Source organism: Hylaeus volcanicus, chromosome 5 (assembly GCF_026283585.1).
Source record: "Hylaeus volcanicus isolate JK05 chromosome 5, UHH_iyHylVolc1.0_haploid, whole genome shotgun sequence".
Lineage (NCBI taxonomy): Eukaryota > Metazoa > Arthropoda > Insecta > Hymenoptera > Colletidae > Hylaeus > Hylaeus volcanicus.
In genome coordinates this window covers 18,986,191-19,007,268 of record NC_071980.1, presented here as the reverse complement: position 1 = coordinate 19,007,268, position 21,078 = coordinate 18,986,191, and the positions used below count along the sequence as shown (strand labels likewise).

At 31.9% G+C, this 21,078-nt stretch overlaps 5 protein-coding genes across 12 annotated transcripts; 2 read left to right on the top strand and 3 right to left on the bottom strand.

Annotated features, from left to right (window-relative positions):
- The first annotated feature begins 19 nt into the window (after positions 1 to 19).
- LOC128876508 (trifunctional enzyme subunit beta, mitochondrial) lies at positions 20 to 2,668 on the top strand. Its single transcript, XM_054122932.1, has 7 exons — positions 20 to 239; positions 692 to 860; positions 940 to 1,315; positions 1,395 to 1,569; positions 1,632 to 1,912; positions 2,015 to 2,320; positions 2,444 to 2,668. Exons 1-7 carry the CDS (start codon positions 185 to 187, stop codon positions 2,486 to 2,488), a joined length of 1,407 nt encoding a protein of 468 aa, XP_053978907.1. The 5' UTR covers positions 20 to 184; the 3' UTR covers positions 2,489 to 2,668.
- LOC128876510 (exosome complex component RRP41) lies at positions 2,556 to 3,768 on the bottom strand. Its single transcript, XM_054122936.1, has 3 exons — positions 3,495 to 3,768; positions 3,100 to 3,402; positions 2,556 to 3,043 (listed from the first exon to the last, which is right to left on the bottom strand). Exons 1-3 carry the CDS (start codon positions 3,666 to 3,668, stop codon positions 2,699 to 2,701), a joined length of 822 nt encoding a protein of 273 aa, XP_053978911.1. The 5' UTR covers positions 3,669 to 3,768; the 3' UTR covers positions 2,556 to 2,698.
- Positions 3,769 to 3,884: 116 nt separating this feature from the next.
- Positions 3,885 to 6,312, bottom strand: LOC128876231 (28S ribosomal protein S31, mitochondrial). 2 transcript variants are annotated; one of them, XM_054122413.1, is made up of 7 exons: positions 6,000 to 6,312; positions 5,634 to 5,862; positions 5,485 to 5,545; positions 5,100 to 5,322; positions 4,675 to 4,992; positions 4,394 to 4,608; positions 3,885 to 4,317 (listed from the first exon to the last, which is right to left on the bottom strand). In XM_054122413.1, the coding sequence occupies exons 1-7, from the start codon at positions 6,023 to 6,025 to the stop codon at positions 4,046 to 4,048; spliced, it is 1,344 nt and encodes a 447-aa protein (XP_053978388.1). In that variant the 5' UTR covers positions 6,026 to 6,312; the 3' UTR covers positions 3,885 to 4,045. The 2 variants fall into 2 exon arrangements, with proteins under 2 accessions (XP_053978388.1, XP_053978389.1); XM_054122414.1 differs by having other exon boundaries at positions 4,394 to 4,602.
- Positions 6,313 to 6,694: 382 nt separating this feature from the next.
- On the bottom strand, positions 6,695 to 12,734 carry LOC128877463 (protein wings apart-like). Its single transcript, XM_054124790.1, has 11 exons — positions 12,041 to 12,734; positions 9,933 to 11,668; positions 9,418 to 9,666; positions 9,089 to 9,337; positions 8,801 to 9,025; positions 8,493 to 8,715; positions 8,187 to 8,402; positions 7,923 to 8,102; positions 7,761 to 7,849; positions 7,552 to 7,653; positions 6,695 to 7,465 (listed from the first exon to the last, which is right to left on the bottom strand). Exons 1-11 carry the CDS (start codon positions 12,222 to 12,224, stop codon positions 7,316 to 7,318), a joined length of 3,603 nt encoding a protein of 1,200 aa, XP_053980765.1. The 5' UTR covers positions 12,225 to 12,734; the 3' UTR covers positions 6,695 to 7,315.
- A 162-nt stretch (positions 12,735 to 12,896) lies between these two features.
- Positions 12,897 to 20,888, top strand: LOC128877460 (ral GTPase-activating protein subunit beta). Of its 7 annotated transcripts, none has more exons than XM_054124781.1 (24): positions 12,897 to 13,207; positions 13,290 to 13,710; positions 13,898 to 13,924; positions 14,029 to 14,243; positions 14,320 to 14,503; positions 14,580 to 14,840; positions 15,066 to 15,257; positions 15,440 to 15,544; positions 15,620 to 15,760; positions 15,836 to 16,074; positions 16,157 to 16,387; positions 16,476 to 16,629; positions 16,684 to 16,791; positions 17,174 to 17,275; positions 17,518 to 17,658; positions 17,929 to 17,943; positions 18,019 to 18,179; positions 18,255 to 18,428; positions 18,506 to 18,915; positions 19,011 to 19,419; positions 19,493 to 19,805; positions 19,872 to 20,135; positions 20,221 to 20,470; positions 20,535 to 20,888. In XM_054124781.1, the coding sequence occupies exons 1-24, from the start codon at positions 13,172 to 13,174 to the stop codon at positions 20,659 to 20,661; spliced, it is 4,680 nt and encodes a 1,559-aa protein (XP_053980756.1). In that variant the 5' UTR covers positions 12,897 to 13,171; the 3' UTR covers positions 20,662 to 20,888. The 7 variants fall into 7 exon arrangements, with proteins under 7 accessions (XP_053980756.1, XP_053980755.1, XP_053980758.1 ...); XM_054124780.1 differs by having other exon boundaries at positions 15,051 to 15,257; XM_054124783.1 differs by lacking the exon at positions 13,898 to 13,924 and having other exon boundaries at positions 15,051 to 15,257.
- The last annotated feature ends 190 nt before the right edge of the window (positions 20,889 to 21,078 follow it).

The following is a 21,078-nucleotide window of genomic DNA, read 5'->3' as shown; positions in this document are numbered from 1 at the left end:
ATTCTTTTGTAATATTTTGAATATTCATTAAATACTCCCACCGAAAGTCTCATATCTCGTATCAGTCAGTTCCAGACAGTTCGCGACCCTCTGATCTAATTCATCGCGAACAAGTGACTTAAATTCATATAAAGAAGTCGAACTAATATAATATAGAATTCATTTATCCAATACAATTATAAAAATGCTGTCCGTTGTAAAAAATAATTTAGCAACGAAGCAAGGATTTACTAAATATGGTATGATAAAATATTTCATAATGTAAAATATTAAACTGAGTTTCTGCATGACAAATATTGCTTTTTCAATAATATGGGTACAAAGTACAGTACCCAAAGTCTCAATATGAAAGTTGTCTAATGAATAAAATAGTTTATTTAGAATAATGTATTTTTTTCATTAATGTTAACATTCATAATAAATTAAGTGAAAAGTAAATACGAAATGATGATTCTTCTTCTTAAACTAAATATAATACAAATGAGGAGAAGCAACTTGTTGATATCTTAAAGCACAAAGATTCTATAATAGAAGTATAATTAATGTATATAAATGTTCTGGAATCCTTATGCTTTAAATCTCAAAAAAAAAGTAATAGCTGTCTTTCCCTGTGCATATATATAAATAAATGAAAAGTATGCATTGAAATATAATTTTCTTGAAACTGATAATATTATATTTTTGGTATTAGATGCTGCTGTAAATTATTGGAGAGTAGTAGTAAATAAATCATATGCAACTAAAAGTAATAATGCTGCTAAAAATATAGTATTTATTGATGGTGTTAGAACACCATTCGTACAATCTGGGACAGTCTATAAAAATTTAATGGCATATGATCTTGCAAAACATTCATTGATGTAAGTCAATTTTAATACATACCATTTTGTTTACAATATTAATAAATGTCAACATTGTATCATATTATGCTTTATAAAGGGCTTTACAAAGAAAAATTGGATTTCCCAAAGAAACAGTTGAATATATAATTTATGGTACAGTAATGCAAGAAGTCAGAACTTCAAATATTGGCAGAGAAGCAGCATTAGGTGCTGGATACAACGAGCATACTCCTGCACATACAGTAACTATGGCATGCATCAGCAGTAATCAAGCGATTACAACTGGCATGGGTTTAATTGCTTGCGGTGTATATGATGTAATTGTTGCGGGTGGAGTTGAATTCATGTCAGATATACCAATTAGACATAGCCGAAAAATGCGATCTTTAATGTTACAAGCTAACAAAGCAAAAACAATTGGACAAAGATTAGGTCTTCTTGCTAGCATTAGACCAGCACATTTTGTACCAGATGTATGTTGTTTCTTATAGCAAAATTATATTTAAAAAACATTTATGTATTATATTTCATCAACATTATATATAATTGCAGTTGCCTGCTGTAGCAGAATTTTCTAGTGGAGAGGTAATGGGTCACAGTAGTGATCGATTATCAGCAGCATTTAATATATCAAGAAAAGAGCAGGATGAGTATGCTTTACGTTCACATACTTTAGCTGCTAAAGCACAACAACAAGGATATTTGACAGATGTAAGCCCTTTCAAAGGTAATGTAACATTCAAGTTGCAGTCATAGAAATTAGTTGATTAATCCTAATATCGTTTTCAGTTCCAAATGTGGACCAAGTGGTAGATAAAGATAATGGAATCCGTGTTTCTACAATTGAACAGTTAGGAAAATTAAAACCAGCATTTGTTAAACCATATGGAAGTGTAACTGCAGCTAATGCTTCCTTTTTAACTGATGGTGCATCTGCAGCTTTGATAATGACAGAGGAAAAAGCTCTTCAGCTTGGACTTACTCCAAAAGCATACTTAAGAAATTTCACTTATGTTTCCCAAGATCCAATTGACCAATTACTTTTAGGACCAACATATGCAATACCAAAGGTTAAAAAATATTTTATTTCGTGCTTAGTAAAAGTATTCAATATTTCATTTAATAGTTTAATGTACAGTTTTTTTTCAATTTAATGATATAATAATTTACAGGTATTACAAAAAGCTAAGTTAAATGTAAAAGATATAGGAGTATGGGAAATACACGAGGCCTTTGCTGGACAAATTTTAAGTAATTTAAAAGCAATGGATTCCGATTGGTTTGCACAAAATTACTTAGGCAGATCTGGAAAAGTAGGAGTTCCAGATCTTAATAAATGGAATGCATGGGGTGGATCTTTATCGATTGGACATCCATTTGCGGCAACGGGAGTTCGATTAGCTACACATACCGCTAATAGACTTATCAGAGAAGATCAACAATTTGGATTAATTGCAGCTTGTGCAGCTGGTGGACAGGTCAGAAAATTGTCAAAATACTATTATATCAATTAATTTCATATCCCCCCCCCCCGCCCTCTCCATTTTTGTAATGTTATGTTAACAAAATTTATTTCAACAAGTATATTGTATAAATTACAGGGTGTAGGCATGCTTATGGAAAGATATCCTGGTGCTAAAGTTTGAAATATAAAAGGATAATAGCCTAGAAGATGACCAGTTACTTTGTATAAAAATAAAGTATTTATAGAAAGTAAATTATATAACAAATAAATATATTTTCCAGAAGAACTATAATTTTTTTAAAGAAGCTTTTGTATAAAATTTTGTATGAAAAGGTTTAAATATATAGTTTGTAATATTACATTCCTGTGTACAATTTTTCTATCTTAATTCCTAATCTAATGTAACATGAAACAGAGAAGGAAGAGATTGTTCTGTTAAATAATGTCTAACAGCACGATCTAACATAACTGTTATATCTTGGCATCCATATAATACCCGTGCTTTCAAGGATTCAAGATGTGATAAATGTAATCTTTGTCCTGCTCCTTGTGCTACTACTATTAAGCCATCTTTTGATACAGTATTACTAACTGGTAATGCAACGACAGATAGAGTAACACCAGGAGCACATTCTTCAACATAATTTGCATCTAATACTCCTGTTCCTAATGATTTATCTTCATCTTCCAGAGATGGTATATTGATTAATGTTACAGTGCAGCCTACAGCATAGTTCTACAAAACAAAAATAATTAAAGTTAAACAATTTTTCAATTTTTAGTGTGTCATACCTTGATAGGAATTCCAGCATCAATCAATGCAAGTGTGGCTGCATTTACAGATGCACAGTAATCACTTCCATCAACTTGCAGCACTTCTACATAAATGTCTATTTGTGACCGTGGATACAATTCTAAATGTATTATTGCTTCCATAGCGTGCCTTAACTGAAGTGATCTTTCTTGTGATTTTCGATCACCCCTTGGTTTTCGTTTGCGTTCCCCAGAAGATAAACTGAATACTGCCATGCTATATTGACAATTGACTATACCTTTGGTAACCTTACTTGTACTCCTTCCCACAGAACCTCGTGGCTATATAATTTTAATTGTAATATATGAATATTTTTCAACATCAGTTTTCAAACTTCTTTTATACAGTATTTTTAAGAAAATTAAATAATAACCTGATGCGGTCCATACACTGTAGCCAGGACTTTAGTATTACCATGCTCAATATAAGAACTACCATCAGCTTGACCGAAAACCCCCATTTTTACTCGAATTTGTCTTAATTCTAATGCGCGTCTACCGTCTGAGCGCAATCCATTTTGATCTTCGATATTTTCGACTTCAATCATTTTTTACAAAATGTTTCATGTATAAATGCACAGTAAAGGACATGTACGCACGTGAACGCACATAGAATCACATACGAATCATATACAAATTGTAATACCATGTGATAGAATCGAAAATAATCGAAAACACAAAACCTGTTCTCGACTCTCGAGAGTCTCGAACAGTCATGACGTCATAGGAATATCAGCGCCATTACTTACAAAATAAGCGCTACATTTGTATACAAATTAACTCACAATAAGTACCTTTATTTTTCCTAATAGAAGAAACAGTACTTTTAAAAAAATATGTAGATATAAATAGGCGGGACAGATGTACAAACTTCTTTATTATATTACAGTTATGTATTGCCACCTAACAAAACAAGTTAATACGATTACTTTGCCTCAATCTGCATTTCTGTAGTAGACGAAACAATTTTCCCAATTCCTAATTTCTCCAATAAATCATTTTTATCTTCAAAATAGTTTTTATACCACATTATATGTTCATATTTTTCTTGAGCTGTCATATATGGATTTTTCGAAAGTCCAATGCATACTAATTCCATAAAATGGCGTATTGGACCTCTGGCAGGGCACCAATCTGTTACATGACGTTCCAAAAATACATGTTCTGAGAAATGTACATTTTGTTCCTCTTCCATTCCTACATAATACAACGATATACATTTTCATTTGTAAATATTTAATATAAGAAATAAGATGAATTTTTGTGTGAATACCTTGTTCATTGTCAATAGGAAACTTCCATATTTTTCCTTCTTCAGTCCATTGAATCATTTCTTGAAATGCATTTTCAGGATAAAGAGTTCCTAATACTTTAATTTCATGTGCTTGGCATGCATCCCATGTTTCAAGTTCACAATTACTCGGGGATGGTATATTTGTTTTTTGAAAGAGTAAGGGGAAATTAAACTTCTCTCTTTTAATACTAAAACTTATATAGTAAATATTTTAATAATCAGTAGATAATTTTGAAAACTACTTAGAGAAAATATAACACCTGTGATGTTTCTCTGCTGGTTTATGTCTATTTAGTAGGGTCTCAGTTACAGATTGATTTTGCTGTGTTTGTTTTGTTTCTACCTTTTGTTTATTTTGCATTTCAACATTTCTCATCTCCGTGGTTTTGTAATCATTTGTATACCTCTTCGTCACTCTATATTCATCACTACTTCTATATGCATCACTCAGTTTCCTCATATATTGTTGTTTATGGTTCCTCAGTGATTTTTTCTGTTTGTTTTGTGATTCAACTTGATCTATTAATTCTTGAATATTCTTAGATCTTTCTTTTATAAACCAAAAATTATCTGCACCCCTATTTTTAAACAGAGTAATGTAAAGCGTAAATCATCAGTTTATTGTCAATATTACTTAATCATGTAAAATAAATACTATTTAATTTTAAGACATTTATATACAAACTTTGTGTAAAAAGGTTGTCTTTTGTTTTTAATATTAGATTGAGTTTCTTTGACATTGTTAGAACTTCCTTCTTTGGGAATGTTAGAGCTACCTTCTTTGGCATTGCTAGAACTACTTTCTTTTTCAATCTTAGAAAGACCTTGCAATAATGTTGAAACAATTTGGTCTCTATCTCCACCAACTGCTGTAGTCAATAATGAAGCTGCTTTGAGTACCTGTTTCTCTGTGAACAAGAATTTCTAATTTTAATTTACATTCACTATAAACTATACTAATTAATGACAACAAATTTATCAACTTTCTCAAATGTAACCTATCAGAACAGTAAACACAATTCCTTAAAAAATCTACTTCATTTATCATAAATAACATATCATAAACTTACCTATTTTGTGTTTTCTATCTTTTAACTTTAATTTAATGTCTACAGTGCTTGAAGGTTTGTTCTTTAAAAACAATATATATAAAGAAGGATTAATGTAGGTTTTAAATGTTTTTTTTTTTTTTTTAAATTAAAAACGATAAAATATTTACATTTATTAAGCTATCCATAAGTTTGTTTAAGTCATCATTGTTATCAACTTCTCTTGTACCCTGCACATTTTTAGTAGATTCCTTGATTTGTTGTTTATTTTTATTTTGAATGTCCGTATCAGAATCAGATGAATCTGATGAATCCGATGATGAATTGGAACTTAATCTAATAGTATTAAATTGAAAACTTAACCACTGATATGGTAATTTAATTTGAGTTCTAATGTTCCTAGAAATCAGTAATATTAGTTTTAACTAAAAACAATGTTTAACAGAACAATTTTTACATTTATGAAATTGCAATCATTTTTCTGTAAAGTTAAGAGATTGTCATGACTTATTAGCATTGAGTGAATGAATACTTACTTCGAAACGAGATGTATAGGCAACATTTTTTAAATATTGTATTGTTGTTACTATTATAATTAGTATTATTACAGTGAAAACCTATAACCTATAAAATAACTTGACTGTTACGAAGTAATTCAATCAAATAAGATTTCTTGGATTTGTTTTATCGTATTTAAATTATAGTGTTCTCATTAGCAAATTATTATAATGTAATTTTTTAATACAGATCAACGTTATTAAATTAATTGTGGTTAGGATGTAAATCCTATAGAAAGAGAAATTCGTACGAACTCTCAACCACTCTCAACTTACTTCACCTTAGTATAGATTGCTGTAGATCAAGAAACTTCATTGAAGTTAGTCATAAATATTACGATACTCGAGTCAATACGAGTTATTCACTTCAAAATAAGGAATCTATATAATTATATAAATGTAAATTTATCTTCCAATCAAGGAAAATAGACTAAAATAATTATTCAATATAGAATAAAATGATATTTTATATAATCTAATACATCATGTATTTAATTTTTATTTAAAAAATGCTTTATTTTACAGATTTGTAGTTTCAAAGCTAGTTTATTGCATATACATAACAGTGTAATATATCTCTCATTCTTTCCCTTGCTTTATCAGGCAAAATATCAGATTAAAAGGTTGTGAAATCCTGTGCCTGTTTATGGGATCTAATAACTTGAAACTGTGAATTTAAGATACAATTATAATTTATAAATTTACATTTACAAGGCTTATAGTATAATTTTAATATTAAAATAAACTTAGATAATAATGCTATCTCAAATTTTAATGGATTATGGTGAACTTCCAACGCTGTCAATCACTCAATAGTACTTATAAGGTAGATCAATTTAAATTTTAAAGTAATTATCAAATTTCAAATTCATGCATATTATACAGCAAACAAATTATAATCTGGCAAGAAGTTTACATCTTGTCACTCTTCTTAAAAAAAAAAAACAATTGACAAATCAATTAATTGATAATAATACATACACGCCGGCAGAAAACTTAAGTAAGCTGTATGCGTAATTACAAGGCGCGTTCATTATGGTATTAGTTTCTGTATAATTAACAACTTATACTTAATATTTAATTTGTTACTGCTAGTGGGGAGATAAGTCAGTTTAATGAAAGGTACAGCAATAAATTATGTAAGTGAATAAATATATATCAAAATATATGGTCAATATGAAACAGGTCCATTCATACTGCGATAGAAAGAATTTTCTTCGTTGGACACATATAACTTTGGCTCTCTTTGCTTGCCAGGGTAATAAAAAATGTCAAATGTGTGTATGAGATATCAATCAAGACGAAGATAAATCGAGCATTATGTTTGGATCTTCTAACACCGGCAATGGTAGCTCATTTTTTTCTTCTTCAATTCTGGCATCCGACATCTTTAGGAACTTAATCACCTTTTCAGTAGCAGCAATTCCACAGCTACTTACTTCATTCTGTAATAAATTATTTGTATCGTTAGAAACGATCAAATATATTGATAATTGATAAGGTTTCATAAAAAAAAGTCAAAAGTATTTACCGATGCCGTTAAATTCATGAAATTGAAAAATTTCTGAAGTACAGACACCATAGTAGTAAAATTGTTGTCTGGAAGTCTGCTGCGTACCAGCGATTCATAATCCTAGAAATTCATATAAATAATTTTAATATTTCATGCTGATGTATCATACTTATGATACATTCATATTGTTCTGTTCCTCTAATGTTGATTGGTTTAAAATTTATTACCTTATTATCCATTATTAAGTAACCAAGTAATAGCACTACATATGCTCCTATTAAAGTGTGTTCCATATGACGTCCTGCCTTTTGCAATACTGAAGAGAAAACAAAATTCATGAATCATGTTTTATACAATTTTCTATCGATCGAAAATAAGATTATACAAACATTTTGTAACAGTTTCTTCAATAAATTCTTCTTGAGATTTAGTTGTTGTCGATACAGTTTCTGTTTGTTCAGAATCTTTTTTACCATCTAAAATAGCATCCGTCTTTTGTTCCTCAGCACGAGCCAATTCTTCTTGTTTGTAAAAAAGATCGATTAAAGATTCCACACCACTTTGCTCAGCTATTTTGAAAAAAATGTAAGATAAGTATAATTAAATTTTGGTCTTCCCGAAAATGTGTAATTTAAAATATATAATGTATTTACCATCAAAAATATTTTCTGTTGACGAGGGAGCTTTAGATTCGATGAGAAGCTGCTTATTATCATCACATTGTTCTACTAAGTTTATCAATAGAATCAAAGCTAACATCATCATATCAAAACGCTTTTCTTCGGGAAGTGACTCCGGTACGCGTAACAAAAGACATAGAGTACAATCTAAGACACCTGGTTGCGTGCCTACTGATTTACTTCCAAAAGCTGAAATAATTATAATGTATGTTATTTTATAATGTAAAGACCATACTCTCAACAACAGTTTGTTAAAGATACGACATCATAAAATCTTACATTGTCTATTGAATCGATGTGTAAGATTGATAAGAACTTTAATAATAGCAAATAGGCACTCTCTAATAACAGCACCAATAGAAGTTTTATCACTTGGATCTATAGTTGGATAAATAGGAATTTCTTGTCCACAAAGATGATACAAGTTTGCTAAAGTGTTGACTAAAATTCCATTCTCATATTTTAATAAATATACTTGATTTTCTTCGTTCATGTGGGTAACCTAAGATAACATAATACTTTAATAATATTTTTTTATTATTGATGTTATGTATCTGTACTATTTCATATAAATATTTATAACTCACATTTTCTAATACACGTAGACATCTATCAACTTTACGTAATTTGTCTAATAATGGATCTGACCAACCAGATCGTCTAATATCTTGCATATTAATATGGTAGTGACAATCTCTGATAGTTTTTATAATGTGTTCTAAACCTCCCAATTCTCTAAGTTCTTCTTTAAACCATTCACCAGCACGTTTCGATGTGAGACTTAGAAGTGTCTCCATAGCAAGTTGACCAACCTAATTGAAAATAATTCGTTAGTGGTCATATTTATCATTTATCATTATAAATAAAACACTTACAGTTATATTATCGAGATTTAAATGTTTTGCATGTCCTTGAGCTTGAATGTCAGCACACAATTGACGTACTTTTTCTTTATTTTTTAACAGTTCTGCCCGACTAAGGCCACAATCATCAAGCGCATCTTTATGACTGGCATCAGATTCTAATAAACTTAACATTAACTCCAAACAATCACGGTCTAAATCCATAGCTAAACGATCTTGACTTAATACAAACATTACTGTTGCTGTACACAAAGCAAGACTCTGGAAAGAAAATATATATTTCAAGATCAAAATTGGTAAAATTTATGCATAGCATATTCTATAAAAATAATGTTATATACCTGGTCCTTAGTTGCATCATGGAGTGCTTTGAAGAATTTAGCAACAGTTCCATGAGCACGCACATGCATGCGAAATGCGGGTGCCATACATTTGCTTGCTAATCGTATAGCTGAAAGGCAACGAGTAGCATTTGGATTGTTTTCTCTTAGAGTGTCTAATATATATTCAACATCATCATTAAATTCTTGAAATTCTCCACTCTCTTGGATTTGATGAGCTTTCTTCACATTTTTTACTACGGTGTAGAACTATAAAATAAATATTAATTTGGTATCATACTTTGTATAAATATATAGTTTTATATACAGTGAGTCACAGAAATATTCATACTTGCTCAAATACTGATATGTTTTAAAAGAAATATAAAATCGTTATTAATAAAAAAACGTACATTGTATTAATTAACAAAAGTAGGAATGTACTACAGTAAGAAATGTAGGAAAGTACTACACTATATAAAAAAAGTGTAATAAGTGGCACTGTAGGATACAAGTTTGTTTTCTAATATACATACTCCTTTAACTTTCTTGCCACAACGAATGCTTGTTATAGCATCTGATTCATCTTCAAAACCTGCGTCAGCTTCAGGGTATGTTACAACTCTCGTTAATTGCGAAGGACCAAATTCTTCTTCATATGCTACAGGTCCTGTATTACTGTGAGATCCTGAAGCAATAGTTGGTGTAGAATTACCAGCATTAGGAGTATCCGTAGCATTAGATTCTTTATCACTGTCACACCACTTATGTTTGTACAATGCCCGTCTTTTATTTCCATTTGTCGCCCCCGTTGAACGACTTTTAAAAATACTACCCTTTTTAGTAGCCGGTTTCTGAACAGTTGTGGATGGAACATTTGCTGGCTGTGATTCAGAGACTGTACTTGTTACATGCAACGCAATATCAATTTCTATATTGCCACTAACACCTTCACTATCGTCACTTCCAGAGAACCAATCTTGGTCAACTAAGATTTTAGCTGTGGCTATATCATTATCATTTGCACGAGCTGGTTGTTCTGCTTCTACTTCTGGTTCAGGATCGGGATCAGGATCAGGTTCAGGTTCAGGTTCAGGTTCAGGTTCAGGTTCAAACTCAGGTTCAATTTCAGGTTCATGTTCAACTTCCGCTTCTTGCTCTGGTTCTAGTGCTGTTTTTAATTCTGGTTCTAGTTCTGGTTTTGGTTCAGGTCCTGATTCAGGTTGCAAAGTAGATTTAGAGACTACTTCATTTGTTGGAATATCTATTGAACAGTGTTGAACTTGATCTGGCACTTCTGTATTTTCTTCAGTTTCTGGTGCATTTATCATCATTGGTCTTGTTTGCATAGGATCAGAATCACTTGATAATATATCAATTAGTTCTTGAGTTGTAGTAGGCAGTGGTTGATCACGGCCAATTAATGGTTCAATTGCTGGCTTACAGGTGTACGTTGAACCACAATCAGTCTTAACAATGTCATAATGAGATATTAATGTGTTATTAGAATCAGTAACAGATTTTCTAAGGGTTAATGAAAGACCAGAACTATGTGAATTAGGAGTTACCGGTTGTGTAGACACAGCAGAAGATGTTGGTATATCTAAATGCAGATTTTTTGCGCGACTGCGAGTAGTTCTTCTCATCTCTGAATTTTCTAAAGGTATTGACACGGTAGAGACAATAGGTTGGTGAGAACGAATTGTTTTTTGATCAGATTTTGACGCATCTGTATTAAAGCTCTTACGCTCGATATCTACTTTTGTAGGACTAACAAGTGGTGTGGAAATTCTATATGTTTCAGGTTCAGTGTCTTGAGTGGTTTGTACATTTCCACAAACAAGCCGTGCTGTACCTTTGCATATTCTTAATACAATAGGAGGTTTTGCTTCTTCTTTAGTAGCAGCATCATCATTGGTTCCCTCTAAAGTTTCTGCTACTTTCTTAGCTGGAACGCTTGATACTTTTGGTAAAGATTGTTTTGGTGGTGGCTGTGGGGGATTTTTCTGAGCACGAGCTCTACCATAATGTGAATCAGGTACTTGTCTGTATATTGCCACATCCTGACGAGATTCTTCTATCGCAGGTGGAACATTTCTACTTTTAAAAAACTTCTTAGGTTTAACAACAGGTGTTGCAACATCTGGTTTATTGTCAGGATCAGTTTCAAATGAAAATGGATCTTTTCCAGAATTTACACGAGCATTTTGGTTTCCATAATCAAGTTTTATTCTTTTTGCACCAAATGTGTTATGAATCTCATCTCTTCTTCCTATAAATAAAATGACATTATTTATTGGGGTAGAAAAGATATAGTCTTATCAATGACAATTGAACTGAGTTTCTTTCTTGAATTATTACTGAGATTATTAAAATAGTTCTACATTCTGAGAGAAATACTTCTAAAAACAGAATGCCCAAGAGACAACGTAATTTAAAATCTTATTTATCTATTTTTTGTAAATAACTTTATCAATACATATCAAACGTACAGTTAAAATTTGTTAAGTAAATGTACATCGGTGTATGTGTGCATATGTATATACATGCATGCATGCATGCGTGCGTGCGTGCGTGCGTGCATGTGTGTGTGTAATTGATTTAACAAAGTATGCAATTTCCATTTTTAAAAAAAGATGCGTACCATTGATATTCGTACTCCTGATAGATGTGAATGATGTTATACCCCATTTTCCAACAGTGCCTGCTGATTTAGCAGCAGAAGGACGATTGCTATTTTCTCTAAAAAGCTTATCAAATTGAATACTCCCAGGCGTCACACTGCTGACCTTACGGCTGTAAGATTTTGTGTAACTACGGGACGTCATGTTGTATCCTTCAGTATTTCAAAAATGTCCCACATCTCAAAAGACACACGTAAGAATATCTCTCTTCATTTTTCGAAACCCATGAAATAATGGCAAATAAGCATTAACTGGTTTCCACGCTTACGATAAAATGTTACAAAGGGAAAAAAGCGTCAATGCATCGGAACTTCTGTTCTCGATGATAATCGAAAATCCGTAATAAAAAAAATCAAGAGGCAATATCTTCGGAACATATGAAAGAAACAAACGCCATGTTTCATTCGCTATTTACCCCGATGCACAAATTTACGAAACTGTAACTTCAAATGCAATTCATATACGGAAACATTGTCCTTATCCTTATTATTTTCAATCGCTGTGTTCGCACTTATTCATAAGTATTATGATTTTTATATATCTGCATAAGTACAACTAGAAATATTAGTCATAACATGATCTTGAGCCATCTGTCGATGTTTTTCGTTTCAAGATTTAGATACATACCATACACAAAAAAACGAGTAATACAATACACAAGATTGTAATAATACTTGTCGTCCTACCCAGTAGGTAGAGCTAGGGGGTCCAAGCGCAGACGCAATACCTTGAATCCACGTTTTTAGTTGCTGGGAGAAAAGTAGACGTCGCTAGTAGACATTGAAAATATAGTAGAACCAAATAGAACTTATCAGTTCACACTTGCTTGACTTGCTACCCAATGCTATCTGGTGTTACTGTTACCTGTCAAATGTTATTCACACCTATCAAATTCCGTATATATACATACATATTTTACAATGTGATTTCTTAAAAAATTAAGCATAATTTTGCCCTTGATTATGCTATTTTTACATATGTCATGTAAAATGAAATATTTTGTTCTTATTTAAGCTTGAAGAGATACATATGAGATTCTACTTTCTCTCTGTTAGTTCTCGGTTATAGGGCGTCAAAGTGTATAGTAATCTATGAATTTAGGCGTATTTAACAGAGTTAATCTTAAGGTTATTTATTACTGTGTACTATTTTATATTCATCACAATTATATAATGTTATTAAATGTTTACACATAAACTATATTTTCAGGATTCCCAAGGAGGAATGTATTCCGAATGGGCTTCTCTAAGTGTTTTAGTTCAACAAGGCTCGGAGGAGAGTCAAAGCGTTCTCGAAAAGTTTTCTCCTGGAGCAGGGAAAGAAGTTGCCTTGTCCATTGTACGTCAGCTTGCTGCCAATCTTGGCATTACACAGGCAGCCGAACCTAGTCTATTGTGTACAGATAAAGAAGTACAATGGTGTATGGAAGTAATATGTTTTGGATTGTCGTTACCTTTGGCTGAACATGACACTGTTAGGGATTGCGTTAATGTCTATTGCGAGTGGTTGTCTGCATTATATTCTACACCAAAGATTTGTGTACCCAGACCAATCATAGATGATCCTAATTTTTATGCCAGAAAAATAATAAGTCATTTTCATAATTTATTTGTTCCACGGAAAGGGGAAGGTAAAATAAATAATTTTGATCTTTTATCTGTTATTTTCTTTCTTCATGCATAATATAAAATCATTTTTATCATAACTTTAAGAGCCATTAGTATTAACTCAATCTTTATTAAAGAATTATAATTACAGTAGTTACTATATTACAAATATTTATGTCTAACAACGTGTAATTATCTTTCCTTTCATAGTCTGGCCATTTTTATATCAGGATTTAGGTAATTTGCAATTAAAAGAACTATATTTCTTCGCATGGAAAATGTATCTTTCAGTGCAAATTATAAATAGACAACCACTGTGAAACATTGAATATTATTTATAGGGACAGATACAATTAATCGACAAGCTGTTTTGTGTCACAGAGTGCTTAGAACATTACAACAAATTGCAAGAGGCTCTGCAACTTTAGAAAGAGAAACTTGGGAAAGTTTATTATTATTTCTCATTGGAATTAATGATGCACTTTTAGCACCCCCAGCAACAAGAGAAGATGCTGGAGAGCAATTGTGTGAAAGAGTTTTAGGAGTATTATTAGAGGTATCATGTTTATATGAAAATGTATCGTTAATTGCTAATTTTACTTGAATCAATAATTATGTAGAAACACCTTTAGGTATGGTTAGTAGCATGTGAACGTAATTTTCCTTCTCCACCATTATGGCGTACTTTACGGGAGTCTTGCCTTCGATGGCGACACAGATTAGCATTGGTAGAGCAATGGAATCGTGTTTGTCTTGCCCTTACAGCAAGACTTTTACAAATTATGTATGGTCCCATGTTTCCAGAATTAAAAATAAGTTAGTTCTTTTCATTAATAATTTGTAGTGTCTTTTTAACATGTTAACAATTTATAATGTATAATAATACATTTAGGCGAAGAAGATTCCCAACTTGTACCACCTACAATGTCAGATGAAGCTGTTGCACAAGCATGGTATAGACTTTTACGAACTATAGGTGATCCAGTAGACTTGTGTAGACCTGCTGTTGTTTCGCAGACACAAGCATTTTTACAGTATGCCATTGCTAGTCCAAATGTCATAGATCCATGTCAGCATCCATGTTTACAAAGTTTACCACAAATATTTTTAAAGGCCATAAAAGGTATAGCAGGACAAGTCGATGCTTTTCTTGGTAAGTACACAATTTTAATTAAATTATGTATCATTTTGTAGTATAAAAGTATGACTTTATATTCTTTTAAGAACCACACATATAAGTCACACATGTAATATGTACATTAGTCCTCCATAAAATAAGGACAATCTGTTTACATACTTTATCTACTTTCAAAAGTAGCACATGTACCCTTCAGCTTGCTTTATCGGTGATGGTTGCACGCAGTCACAAATGTTTTAGGAGTTTCACAGGCATGTTGCTGGGAAGAATGTTGTATATCCACCATCGCGTCTGGATCTGCTAGTATTGGAAGTGGAGGTGTAGGGTGGGACAGATCAAGTGGAAAGGATTCAACACAGCCTTCTCCTACACCTCCAACACAACGCAGACTTGCCAAAAGTTTCAGTGTAACACCTTCTGCAGTGACTAAGGGTATTCAGCACTTCTCTTTCGGTGTTTTCTGAATATGTTTCTTCAATTGTATATATCTTTATTAAGTTCTATTGTAGGTTTCCAAATTTCCTTGTTCTAGAGGAATTTTCGATTTTAACACTACCATGATAGAATGGTATTTTAAGTTACACATTCTAATTTACACTTGATTTTTATTACAGGAATTCCAAAAGCTTCCTTAATTGGTTTAACAACAAGTCGTGTTTCAAGTACTCCACCTATGTTAATATCTAATTCAGGACCTTCATCTGCCTCAAGCACAGCATGTAAGACTTTATTAAATAATGATTATTTTTCAAGATAATGATTCTTTATATATTGTAAAACCGTTATGATTATAGCTATGGGTTCTCTAGTTCAAGATATTAGGCCTCCTTTAGCTCCAAGCCGTCCAAAATGTAACAGTATATTGCATCTTTTTGGAGAGTGGTTATTTGAAGCTGCATTTATAGGCACTGATGGATGGTCGCAAAATTTACCGCGTAAGCATTACTCGATATGGTATTGAGTATGATTAAAAGTTATTAATTTAAGTTAATAATTTCATTCATGAACAGAACCATCTGGTGCAACAAAACGTCCGTCTTCTGTACTTGTTGAGGGTCCTAGTTCATTACAAGAAACAATTAACGATGTTCCACCAACACTTTGTATAGATCGTTATGAATCTGGAAGAGCAGAAGCTTTAGGTGCACTATGCAGAATATTTTGTGCTAAAAAAACTGGTGAAGAAATCTTACCCGTTTATCTAGCTAGATTTTATCAAGCAATGAATCATGGCCTTAAAGTTGACGAAGTAATAATTTATTCATTTAAGTCTTACAAATATAGTACTTATAAAAAATGTTCATAATACATATTTATGTCTCTGCTTGTAGTCTCGAGAATGTGGCGAAACGTTAGCAAGCATTCTTTTAAATTCTGCGGATTTATTCCGCTTGGATTTAAATGGCGTGCAGGTATTGGTACCTGCAGTGATATCGGCTTTAGAAACAGTATTACCAGAAAAAGATTTGAAACTTAAATCTAATATAGTATCAAAGCCAGATCTTCGGAGAGCCTCGATACATTTATTAATATCAATGCTAGCATTACCTCTTCACTTCCAAGTAAATAACATATAAATATTTCTTCAATTAATGATATTCGGAATAAATGAAGTAAATTTCCGTAATTGATTACATTTTTCTTTTATAGAATCTTATTATCAAGGAAATGCCAACATTTTCAGGTTCAATGATCACAGAAAAAAGTCATGTAACATTTGCACAATTGAAATCAAGACTTATGAATTTGCTTATTAATGCATTACAAGTTGAAACTGACTCCCAAAATACACACATGTTATTAGGTAAGTCGGAAATTAAACATGCTAGAACTTTTATAATTTATTGTTGTTTTTTAGGAGCTCTTTTATTGAGCGTACAAGACTCGGCAGCAGCAGAAGAAGTTGAACAAGTTACACAACCAGATACTGTAGTACATGATTCTACAGTCAATTTATTATCATCAGGTTTGTCATTCTTTGCATTTAAAATGACATTACTTTGTACATCTAAATACTGAATGCACTGTTCTTGAATCCTCTGAAATGAATTATTTTTCGTATTTAAATTTTTAAAGTACTTGTAAATAGCATCATTTCAGTAATAGTAGCTGGAGTTAATGCTCCATTGTTCTGAAATGGCAGCTCATTAACACTTATCAGTTGCTTGTAAATGAAAATTTAGTAATTCGGCATAATTATGCAATGTAAGATCATAATGCTTAATATCACTTTTATTGTATTATATTTGCTTTATGCGTGCTTGTGTGAGATGTCATTCGTTTTTATTATTATGAGTTGTGTTTTGTTGTGCATTCGCCATTGTTACCGTCTCATCATCGCTTGATAGTCACCAGCGATTCAGCCAGTCAAATAAGTATATCCAGTGATCAACGATCGCTCGGCGAAGCCTCTGATATTGCAACTCTTCAAGAGGATTGTATTGCATTCGGTAAATACGAGCATTTTAAATATTAGTTTTGTCTTCGATTATTGTACATACACGAAATATTGAGGAATATTATCTTATTTTTATCACCTTTACATTTCTGTTAAACATTAAAGCTTATTTTGGACAATATCGTATTCAGGCATGCATTTTGAAAGACTTGTAATATATATAAAAAATTGTGTCTTAAAAATTCGTTCAATACGTATGATTTTAATGATTATAGATATGGGGTAATGTTACAGATTCAGCTCACGCTCTTTTCGTGCGAGCAACGTACTTAGTTTGCCACAGATTAATATCATCATGGAAAACAGATTTAAATATTTCTTTGGCAGCTCTTGAAATATTATCTGGATTAGCAAGAACACGCATTCGTGAAACAGGTAAAGTGTAATATTCATCAGAATCAGTGGCGTATTATCCTATAGGGTTAAATGTTTCTCTTATGATATGTAATTTGTTGGTTCGTGTCACAATAAAATGAAATTGAACATAAAACTATTTATTATTTTTTTTTTTTTTCTTTAGATCTGGTTCCTTCATTCTATTTTGTCTTGGACCTATGAAAGTATAATGCGCCACTGGTCAAAATACACTGTTTTTTCATTTCTGAAGCATATTAAGTTATACAATTTTTAACACTCTACATGCAGCAAGGAAACTTACAGGTTAAATTGTATTCTGTTTCATAAACTATAATTTTGTAGTTTAACTGTAACAGAAAGTTTTCATAAATTTCACAGATGCTTTGGAATGTAAACGTGCTGTAAAGTGGCTCTGTGATTACATCGCATATCAATGTTGGCGTCCCCCGCCAGCTCATTCAAAAGATCTTCACTCTTCTATTGTTGCTGCTTTTAGTTGTTTGACAACTTGGTTAACAGCTCATCCACAGTTATTGCAAGTTAGTATTTTATTCTTATTCAATTATTATGAAGTATTTTTTATGGCAAATAAATATACGCAATTGTTTGTGCAGGATAAGGATTGTCTGACAACAGTTTTAGAAGTAGTTGAGCTCGGAGTATCAGGAACCAAAAGTGTAGGAAAACCTGGAGAACCAATTAAAATGAAAGATGAAAAAGAATTAAAGCCAGCATCTATGCGCGTCAGAGATGCTGCTGATGCACTTCTTACAGTCATCCTAGAACAGGTATAGCAAAGTTGATGTAATTCATAAAATTAAAAATACATTTAAGAAATTATTGTAATAAATTTTTCTATTTATAGGTTGGTTATTTCCCAAGTGCATGTGGAGCGCAGTCATTATCATCTTTATTGGATGAAGTGTCACTTCTGCGACATTGTAACAGTTGGACTGGTGGGTCCGTGCCGCGTCAAGCAGCAGTTGAAAGATTTCGATATTTCGTTGCCGAAAATGCTACTATATTAGCTTTATTAGAAGAACCTCTTGGGAATGATCAAGATCCACAGCCTACTGTGACTGTATTAATACGTGGCCCATTTGGTAGGCATGCGTGGACAATGCAACTTCGACATTTGCCAAGGCACAGATCCAGTATAAGAAGTGTAAATACAAACCCTGGCCGACCACTACCATTGGCAGAAGCAGCACCGCGAACAGATTATAAGCCTAGATTCTTTCCCGATAATGTTGATCGTATTCCTCATTGTAAAGTGTATGTTAAATTTTGGCAAAATATTAGTGTATATTTTTTTGAATTATTCAAGAAATATTTTAATTTTTATTGAAATAATTAAACTCTCTTGCCAGGGATGAATCCATACCAAGTCTTGAAGCAGTCATGAACGATAACAATGTAGTAAGAAACGAACATCAAATTTTGTCGCAGTTATTAGAACGTCAAATGAATATTGAATCAAAATATGATGGAAACGATAAAATTTACGAAGAAAAAACAGAGGAATGCGCACCACCTCAAATTTGTCATGAATTTCAAACTGCGCGTCTTTTTTTAAGTCATTTTGGTTTTCTAAATATGGAACCTAAACAAAACGATGAATCTAGAAACAGTGGCCTTAGTGCTATTGATCCAACCATTCCAGGATTTTGTTCAGATTTAGAAACTTTGGATAACATTAGCCCAAGAACGTGTGATACTGTATATATATTTTATGTGAAAGCTGGTCAAAAAACTTCAACAGAAATATTATCCAATGTGGTAAGAATTTGTTGCTTCTATAGCATTGTGATGTATCACTTTTATTTTCGTATAAATAATCTCATATTTGTAGCTTCACGAAACAAATGTTTCGCCAAACTTTTTGGAATTTTTAAATTCTCTTGGATGGCCAGTCTCAGTATCAGCACATGCAGGTTGGACAGGTCACATTTCTACTTCATGGAGAGTGACACCACATTTAAATGTACCACAGCCAGCTCATAGTGATCACGGTGGAGCTCTTTACAATGGTGATACTCGTGTATTATACTGGGCAGACGTTAGCTCAGAAATTGCTTTTGTTGTGCCAACTCAATCAAATAATATGGTAAATTCAGACTCATTAGAGGAAACAAGTTATTCTAGTGACATCAGTGCGAATCAAGGTATGACATCTGAACAAAAATAAATAGTAATACATATGAGGATATAATTTCATATAATAATTGCAGTCTGGTTCGAAAGAAGCATTAGTGAACATACTAACTCTCGAAACTATGGAACAGGTCAAAATATAATACAAAACTCTCGAGCAATGTCACTTGATTTAGAAAAACAGCCTCCTAGTTTAACAGGATCCAGTCCTTCTAGTTCCTCTAGTACAGACCCAGTTAAACCACGAAGAACAACTAAACAAGTCTTACCTATACAAACTGATATTAAAATTATGGTTGTTTGGCTTGAAAGTTTAGAGGATTACACTCAATTTCCAATTGGTATTTTCAATTGAATAAATATATCTATTGATTTATTTAGTTTTATGAAACAGCAAAAATTATATGACTTCTTTTTCGGGTGCAGGTGATCTTCTCCCTTGCACTTATACTGGTCTTGAACAAACTAGGGTGATACAGCCATCAGATGTTCAAGTAATTTTTCTTCAGGCTCTTAGTAGTGGATTAATGAGAGTTAGATTGCAAGGTCCAGTTTCTAGAATCAATTTAGCTACTCCCTTAATTGATGGTATGGTTGTGTCTAGAAGAGTATTAGGAACACTTGTTAGGCAAACAGCACTAAATATGGGACGTAGGAAAAGGCTCGACAACGATAGGTATGACAAAATTAAACTTCTATTTCGATAAGATTAATATACTTAATTTTATGTTATTTTACAGTTATCACCCGCCACACGTACGTAGGCGTCTAAAGATTCAAGAAATTGTACAAAAATATAGGAAAAATTTAACTGATCCAGAGTTATTAACACTGCTATTCAGCAGTACTCAAACTTATCAAGTTTAATAAAATCAATGTAAATTGAATGAAATTTACATTAAATCATACATATTATAATGAAGATCTATTTCTAACGAATGAATATTTATGAACATAGCATTACATTTAATATTTCCAAGTTCTATATTTCAAGACTTCAAGTCTAACAAATGATTAATATATATGAAATTGTAACAAAACGTAAAAAATTTGTAATTACTCTTTTAATAAAAAATAAAAATAATATTATTTATTATAGTCTATTATTAATAACAATACATGTATTTATGGTACAAAACTATTGCATTTATTTAAATACATAATAATCGTTCCTGGCGATGAATATGATCCAAGGTAAGGAAATGACTTTACAGGAAGAATGAACAGATAGGATACAATGTAATTGCATCATTACATCACACTTCTCCTACTCTCTATTTCTAT

Excerpts from the sequence above, each read along its gene's own strand:
- LOC128876508 (XM_054122932.1), top strand. The coding sequence starts at position 185 with ATGCTGTCCGTTGTAAAAAATAATTTAGCAACGAAGCAAGGATTTACT. Across the intron at positions 240-691 it reads GCAAGGATTTACTAAATATG|ATGCTGCTGTAAATTATTGG; the intron begins GTATGATAAAAT and ends TTTTGGTATTAG. Across the intron at positions 1,316-1,394 it reads CAGCACATTTTGTACCAGAT|TTGCCTGCTGTAGCAGAATT; the intron begins GTATGTTGTTTC and ends ATATAATTGCAG.
- LOC128876510 (XM_054122936.1), bottom strand. The coding sequence starts at position 3,668 with ATGATTGAAGTCGAAAATATCGAAGATCAAAATGGATTGCGCTCAGAC. Across the intron at positions 3,403-3,494 it reads CAGTGTATGGACCGCATCAG|CCACGAGGTTCTGTGGGAAG; the intron begins GTTATTATTTAA and ends AAAATTATATAG. Across the intron at positions 3,044-3,099 it reads ATGCTGGAATTCCTATCAAG|AACTATGCTGTAGGCTGCAC; the intron begins GTATGACACACT and ends TTTGTTTTGTAG.
- LOC128876231 (XM_054122413.1), bottom strand. The coding sequence starts at position 6,025 with ATGTTGCCTATACATCTCGTTTCGAA. Across the intron at positions 5,323-5,484 it reads AGATAGAAAACACAAAATAG|AGAAACAGGTACTCAAAGCA; the intron begins GTAAGTTTATGA and ends TCTTGTTCACAG. Across the intron at positions 4,609-4,674 it reads CCAGCAGAGAAACATCACAG|TTTTAGTATTAAAAGAGAGA; the intron begins GTGTTATATTTT and ends TTACTATATAAG.
- LOC128877463 (XM_054124790.1), bottom strand. The coding sequence starts at position 12,224 with ATGACGTCCCGTAGTTACACAAAATCTTACAGCCGTAAGGTCAGCAGT. Across the intron at positions 9,026-9,088 it reads TAAATCTCGATAATATAACT|GTTGGTCAACTTGCTATGGA; the intron begins GTAAGTGTTTTA and ends ATTTTCAATTAG. Across the intron at positions 7,850-7,922 it reads TGAAGAAACTGTTACAAAAT|TATTGCAAAAGGCAGGACGT; the intron begins GTTTGTATAATC and ends TTTTCTCTTCAG.
- LOC128877460 (XM_054124780.1), top strand. The coding sequence starts at position 13,172 with ATGAATTTAGGCGTATTTAACAGAGTTAATCTTAAG. Across the intron at positions 14,244-14,319 it reads TTTTAGGAGTATTATTAGAG|GTATGGTTAGTAGCATGTGA; the intron begins GTATCATGTTTA and ends AAACACCTTTAG. Across the intron at positions 16,388-16,475 it reads CATTACCTCTTCACTTCCAA|AATCTTATTATCAAGGAAAT; the intron begins GTAAATAACATA and ends TTTCTTTTATAG.